At 46.7% G+C, this 6,846-nt stretch overlaps 5 protein-coding genes across 5 annotated transcripts in view; 1 reads left to right on the top strand and 4 right to left on the bottom strand.

Moving 5' to 3' along the window:
* The window catches only part of TERG_08993 (uncharacterized protein), a gene marked incomplete at both ends in the record, with an annotated part of 2,080 nt that extends 1,454 nt beyond the window's left edge, over nt 1-626 (bottom strand). Inside the window, 3 exons of the mRNA XM_003230852.1 lie at nt 11-160; nt 217-372; nt 439-626. Coding sequence (XP_003230900.1) covers nt 11-160; nt 217-372; nt 439-626 — 494 coding nt within the window. The remainder of the gene's footprint in view (nt 1-10; nt 161-216; nt 373-438) is intronic.
* A 1,011-nt stretch (nt 627-1,637) lies between these two features.
* On the top strand, nt 1,638-2,660 carry TERG_08604 (serine/threonine protein kinase; the record flags this gene model as incomplete). Its single annotated transcript, XM_003230851.1, has 1 exon — nt 1,638-2,660. One exon carries the CDS (start codon nt 1,638-1,640, stop codon nt 2,658-2,660), a length of 1,023 nt encoding a protein of 340 aa, XP_003230899.1.
* A 1,636-nt stretch (nt 2,661-4,296) lies between these two features.
* Nucleotides 4,297-5,573, bottom strand: TERG_08602 (uncharacterized protein; the record flags this gene model as incomplete). The annotated part of the gene is made up of 4 exons (XM_047748982.1): nt 4,297-4,460; nt 4,518-4,916; nt 4,962-5,288; nt 5,363-5,573. 4 exons carry the CDS (start codon nt 5,571-5,573, stop codon nt 4,297-4,299), a joined length of 1,101 nt encoding a protein of 366 aa, XP_047604975.1.
* A 388-nt stretch (nt 5,574-5,961) lies between these two features.
* On the bottom strand, nt 5,962-6,408 carry TERG_12718 (uncharacterized protein; the record flags this gene model as incomplete). The annotated part of the gene is made up of 1 exon (XM_047751635.1): nt 5,962-6,408. One exon carries the CDS (start codon nt 6,406-6,408, stop codon nt 5,962-5,964), a length of 447 nt encoding a protein of 148 aa, XP_047607588.1.
* Nucleotides 6,409-6,477: 69 nt separating this feature from the next.
* Nucleotides 6,478-6,846, bottom strand: part of TERG_08601 (uncharacterized protein) — a gene marked incomplete at its 3' end in the record, with an annotated part of 2,398 nt that continues 2,029 nt past the window's right edge. Inside the window, exon 2 of the mRNA XM_003230848.2 lies at nt 6,478-6,748. Within this exon, the coding sequence (XP_003230896.1) occupies nt 6,478-6,748 (271 nt within the window). The remainder of the gene's footprint in view (nt 6,749-6,846) is intronic.

The following is a 6,846-nucleotide window of genomic DNA, read 5'->3' as shown; positions in this document are numbered from 1 at the left end:
TCAGGAAGACGATGATAGCAAAACCTCCGGCAATAGCTGGGGCAATGAACCAGGCACTGACAATACCCGCAACACCCTTGCCATCATTGTAGGCCATTGCACACCATCTTTTCCGAGAGTAGCAATACCAACGCCAATGATAGCACCGACAATGGAGTGGCTGCGTCGAGGTTAGTAAATACTACAACAAAAAGGTGGTCATGAAAGCTCGCTTACGTTGTTGAAACGGGCATACCCATCTTAGTAGCAAAGGTCAACCACAAAGAGGATCCGACTAGGGCGCACATCATTCCCAGCATAAGGGCAGCTGGCTCCTTGGTGAACTTGGAGGTCGAGATGATCCCGTTACGGATGGTATCCGACACTCGGGATCTTCTCACCAGTTAGCGATCCAGATTCTGCAGAAGGAAGTAGATCAATGGGCCACGCTGCACTCACCCTACGAGAACGGCACCACCAAATTCCATGACTGTTGCAATCATCATAGCCTGCATCATGGTCAGCGACCGCGATGAGACGGAGGTCGCGAACGAGTTGGCGACATCGTTGGCACCGATGTTCCAGGCATCGAGGAAAGCAAAGATGATGCCGATGGCAAAGATGTAGTCAAACTGGTGAAGAACCATGGCTGCGGCAGCTCTCTCTGTCTCGATCTGCTGGGGAGGAAGGTCGACGGCACACGAGGATTTCCTTTCGAGATGTTGACAGGGGAGAAGATATATCGGCCCCCGTATATAGGAATCGGCTTAATATATGTGAGAATTCTATATATATAGATACGACGGGGGGGAACAAAACCCGCATAGACCAGCCTTGAGTTTGCCTCGCTAACCGCCAGCCTGGGCCGCAAGCGGAGGCCGTAAGCACCAGCAGAGCAAAAAGGCGCCAGAAAGGCCCAAGAGACGAGGACATGACCGAAAAGGAAGGTATTCCGCCTATCTATAGAAGTAACACGTGCTAGCGCAAGCTCCTTGGCCCGCCAAGCGCGCGGAGCCAAGAGACGCGCCAAGCGAGCGGAAGGGGGCGGGAGGAACTTGGCGGGAAGCGGCCAAGCGGGGGGACGGGACCACAGGCGTGAAGCGCAGGCCACACGTGGGCGGCTCCTGGCCCTGCCCGCTCACTCCGTAGCCGTGTATTCTCGGCCACCCATTCGCCCTCTTTTTCCTGACTTGTTTTGCCTCTTTCTTGCTCGCTCGTTTGCGCGTCTTGTCGTGCGTTCTTGCAGGGCGTGGCGAGGTCGTGCGCTCGCTCGTGGTGTCATCTCAAGGTATACTCTTTGTCTAGCCAGAGGCAACACCCAGTCTCATGATATTTTTACCGCTTAAATTCCTGCTTTTTGATTGGTTCCAGGGGTATCAAGTTAGAACTTATCCTGATTCGCGGATGGGATGAGATTAAGAGTAAAGAAAAGAGAAAAGAGGTTAAGGTTTGATATATGGATGATTACATAACGGGCAGTACCTGTTACGGATATATAATATTCCACAATTCCGGATAAAGTTCCCGTCCCGTCTGTAGTTGTTTATATAAGCGAACCTAATCTTTAAATCGGAAGAAGTTGAGTCTACGCACCAACTACCCATCAAGCTCGCTACAGTTTCAACATACTTCAACATCTTCATTGCTTTGAACCTTTAATGATACCTATTAGGAGGAAAGACTGCGTTGGCAGTGGCGCTAAAGCTAATGTCCACAAAGCCAACGAAACCATTGTTGTCAAAGTTCCTAATTCTAGCACCATCGCTGAGGGAAACAGCCCCTTTTCACAAGAAGCTAAATTTTACAACCGCGTGCTCGGAGAAAAAGAGAGATGCCCAGATATTGTCGAATGCTTCATTGCGTCATCAGACTTCATTTTCCTCTCATATTGCTGTAATAATACTCTAGCACACCGCTACTTCAAATATCAAGAACGGGAAATACGTCCAAACGGTCGTCCGGGAAAACTATTGAGTGTAAAGGAATATGAGGACCCTGCGCTTATTGCCCGATGGATACAACAACTCACTTCCGCGCTTGCTTTCATGGAAAAGTTGGGATACACTCATAACGACCTACACCCACGCAACTGCCTTCTTGATGAAAACCTCAACCTGAAATTGTCCGACTTTGACCAGGCTACTACTATCGGGCAGTTTCTTGAGAGCCTGATGGAGCCATGGGCTATTAAGCTTACATCTGGCCCTCTAAGGAATACTTATGGCCTTACGTCCGCTCGCACTGAACAATTTGCTATTGGCACCTTCCTTTTCACAATGGTATATGGCCACGAACCATATGAGGATATCCACCTTGAAGAAGACCCGATAGAACTGAGACGGCGCTTTAGAGCTTTCGATTTTCCAGAGCTCAACAGACATGAGGTTTTTGACGAGTTCATCTCTGCTTGTTGGCATAATGTATATCCAAATATGGCACTGGTCGCTTATGATATCAAACGCAAGACTAAGGATATTGCTTCGCCTCCAAGAAACAAGGCTATTGACCACCTAAAAGAGAAAAATGCTTGTATAGCCTTGCTTCAAGGTGGCTTACTTGGACCCGAGCAGGCTTTGTCATATCAACCATACTGGCAAAGATACCTACATGCCGTTATTGGGAGATTTCTCTACCTTTGGAAATGTTCATTTAATCTTCTAGGCACACTTTTCTGTAGATAGCTTTGGTTTTAGACACATACATAAGCCCCTCTTTTTTGACTATAATAAGCCCCTGCTGAAAATGATATTTTCTCCTACTGCCTCTTTGACTAATCCCTTCTCCTGTCATATGTATAACAATTATACCCAAAAGTTATTGATTTGGCACATATATAAAAACTAAGTGGAGATTCATTGCTATAATAAGGCTATCTTGACTTGGCCATGTCATAAATATTTATTGCAAGTTGTTTGGGATGGTGACGTTCATTAGAAGAAAGGTTTTTGTCGTCGCATTCGTGCCGATCATGAAATTCAACCAAATTCAACCAAATTTATATCCTAGTGAAAGTCAGATGTGGTCCTGGAAACACTTCATTGAGTCCAACTTACAAGGGAACTTATATCCTGGCGACAATTGAAATGGCCCGCCCGGCTCTTTTTCATACCATTTACCATTCTTTCCTTGGGCCCACAAGTCTTTCGCGAGGCAATCGTCACATGGCGAATGGACATGCGAACTACCAATATCATTATTTTCGCCTTTCTCGACTTTCTCGATACCGCAACCTCCACAGCCCTTTTCAGGGACCAGAGATCCAAGAGTTTCAAGGACGTGGCCACAGAGGAAGTTTCGCTTGCTGACGTTTCTCCTACACATTTTCTGCAATATGTTTAGTTTCCTGTGGCCTGTTCCCGCATGTGTGGATGGGCGTTCATACTGTAATCTTGTAGCTCGAAATCAAAAATTCGGTCTGGGGGAAGCCAATTCCAAGAATATTGTAGAGATGAACAGCCGTTTGTTGTGTCCTCCTGAGGGCTGTAAGGGAACTTTGCCCTTTATATAAAGATACTATCTAGCGTCACATGTGTCTTTTGGGTAGCCAAAAACTTATTTTTTCCTGTTGTTAATCTAGGCAGCAATGCGCGTTACCATGAACTGGCATCCCTGCCCCATGAAACTTCCGCCTCACTCGATGCCTTGTCAGTCTAGATCAATACGACTACGCCGCAGCACGGATGTTTTGTGAGATTCACCCCTCACTGAATGCCTTGATTATATAAGGATAGGCAATTGTGAACCACAGCATAGATACTCTTTAGCCTCACTATAAAAAGTCGAATCTACAGATATATACTTACATGGAGCGGATTCCACCACAAGTAAAAATTCAGGGATCCACATATTTTATGATACGCCCCCGGCTAACATCAGGATTAGATCAGTTTCAGGCGCACATGGTAAATTATTGGTGTTGATTCGCTGATATTGACTGAGATCTTCAGCCTTCCGGGCAACTTTTACATGGTCTGAATTGTTGGCTTATGATGGGCCTTAACAAGTTATTGGGTGGGCTGTGGGATTTTGAGTTCTCGCGGATTGGGTTGGACCCACTTGAGCCGCAACTTTAAAACACTGAGTCATTTCGCATCACATCAAGCAAGGCAGCAGTCCATGTTCTGCTATGCAGTATTGATGGACTCCCAAAACATCACCAAAAGTCTTTCATTAATGTTGAATACTTGTCATATACTATTCGTGTTGAAACGAATCCAAAACACACGTTTGCTCGCGGGTAAAAAAATATGAGGGGAAGAAAACGGAAGCGCAGGATCTTATAATATTGACTTGCTCAACGGCATCAAAAGCCCTGTTTCAGAGAACTTGTACAGGCTCTTTTAGTGCTTCTCTTCTGGACATGCTTCTTTCATCAAAGAATGGCTTTTCTCCGACACCAACTGCACGAACACCATACCTGTCCTCCTTACCCTCAAGATCGAATGTTGCAGTGTGGAACACGCAACGGTTATCCCAGATTGCTGTATATTCCAAACAAATCAGTATTAAAGATTATCAGCGGATATACCAAAACTTACCCATGTCGTTGGCGTTCTTCCACTTAAATCGAACCTGGAGATCATTGTTCTCGTTGATCAACCTCAAGAACCAGTCCAGTAGAGCCTTGCTTTCGGCCTCGGTGACATCATTTATCTTCTGCACATGGAATCCCGCGGAATAAATACTCTTCCATCCCGTCACTGGGTTTGTACGCACGACAGGGTGAACCGAAGAGAAGTTTGATCCAATGTTTTCTGGAGCTCCACGCTGTCCGTCAAAGAGCTTGAATTTACCGCTAGCGGCGACCTTATTATACCCAGGCTGTGCGCAGGTAGCAGTTAGAGTTTCGAGGAAGCGTTGGTATGGTTTGCTAATGCGATCATAGAGTTCATATCCTGAGGCCCACAAGGTGTCTGCGCGAGAGGTTAACTTCATCGCTTCTTGCGGGTACCTAAGTTAGAGAAAGGGGGACCAGATATTACCTCCACCTGTCTTTGGGACCTGGGTTAACCTTAGTGTGGTGTATTCTGCAGGAATAGGCTCGAATGCTACATCAGAATGCCAATGAGCAGAACTTTGTTTCTTTGGGATCGAGACTGAATAATCAATAGAACGTAGCTTGTTGTCTTGAGCCGCACTGATAGTGTTGATTTCTGGGTCGTTGGCTCCTTGTTCGAAGATTGGATGTATGGAAAGTCGGCTTGTCGGTGGCTTTCCAGTCAATTCACCGAGGCGTTGCATCAATTCCTTCTGTTCAGTATTAGTGAGCCCATCTTGCTGGCGGAAGAAAACGACTCCTCGCTCAGAAACTATCACAAGAAACCGTCAGCCACTGCATATGGTAATAACCGTCTTCTTAGGCGCTTCTTGGAATTTTACGAACCGAGGATTGCGAGATCACGGAGAAGATCATCCGCATTTGGTGCCTTAATCCAATCTGCGAGCTTGGCTGTTGGGAACTCTGTCCCGATGATGGGTGTGACATCCTCTCTTTCGTATTGGTCAATGGCACCCGTTCGTCGAAGCGGAGCCTTCCATGTGGAAGGGGCCGTTGTGGATGGGGTTACTGTGGCGCTTGTTATGGCGGGAGCCATTCTTGCTGGCTTTCCTTTGATTTCTCGAAAGCAATCTACCTCAACAGGAAGATATAAATGCGCGTGGACGTAATCAGCCGGATGTTTTGGTAACACATGGAGATGCCTGCCTTGTCATGTAGGCTTGCATTCTATATACATTATCATATCTCGGGGGAATCGGTTCATTTCTGCCACTGCTTCTGGGCTTTCTTTTGACTGTAGTTTGCCTGCCCGGCGCTTTCTGAGCTGGAATAGATATTTCCATTCGAGACTACAACGGAGACACCATTCTCTACCATCAGAAAACACAAATATCGATACGAAGCTGACATGCATCCGCCTATGCTCTCAACATTCGGCATTTTTCAAAAGCCGCCCCGTTTAGTAACCAATGAGTCTCGGCGCATTACAACGAAGCTGATGCTATTATCCAGGATTGTAAACATTCGGCGGTTTTCCACATCCTCCCAAGGGCCAGGTGACTGTTGAGAGCGCACGTAAGCCCATTCCAAATGATCAGGCTGCTATTATGATGCAGAGCACAGCCCAACTCTCTAGCCAAGTCGTGAGGGCTTGGTCTTATTGAAATGCAGCTCCGTCGTTCGCACATAGTGTGCACTTGGCAGCAGATGCACCTTGATTCGCTTACCCGGCATGCAGTTGCAGGGCAGGAGAACGGACATCGAGTTCCGCAGAACCAGGGCCGCGCAAGCAGGGAACTAAGCAAGGAGTTCCTGCGTTCCGGAAGATGAGAGAATTTCTCAAAATCCCCATTGATATAGAGCTTTGATGATTGAATTAGTATGCATAAGTCTGGATTGTGCGATTTATGAAGAACTCTAAGGGCTTCCATTACGTGGATGTTGCGACGATCAAAAGGAGGTTGAGCGAGGATAAACAATCTATATTGCTCCTGACGAATCTATAGAAATGGCCGCACTTTGATCATTTTCTTCACACTATTTATTACCAGCGGCAGCTGTGTGAACGTGTCCCCCTTTTCATCCTGAGCATCGAGTCTCTCCTGCACCTGAACTGCCTGCAACATAGCCGGCGTGATCATTTCAGATCTTAGTCGACTCTGACCAGTGTCCTGTCCCTGGGGCAATCCTAGCGAGTTGCATAAACGATTTAGTATGTGCTCGCTAACCTGAACTACAATTGAAATCTCCAGTTCCATCCCAACATAACGGCTGAAAGGAGCCAAGCTTAAGCCCAGGAAACAAACGTGATTTGTCGTCGAGCATTGGATCCGCGAAGTTGGGAAATAAAAGGAAATCGTGAAGATCCG

This window comes from Trichophyton rubrum (assembly GCF_000151425.1).
Source record: "Trichophyton rubrum CBS 118892 genomic scaffold supercont2.17, whole genome shotgun sequence".
In the NCBI taxonomy this organism is placed as follows: domain Eukaryota; kingdom Fungi; phylum Ascomycota; class Eurotiomycetes; order Onygenales; family Arthrodermataceae; genus Trichophyton; species Trichophyton rubrum.
The sequence above is the reverse complement of the archived record's forward strand: the minus strand, read 5'-3'. Positions and strand labels throughout refer to the sequence as shown.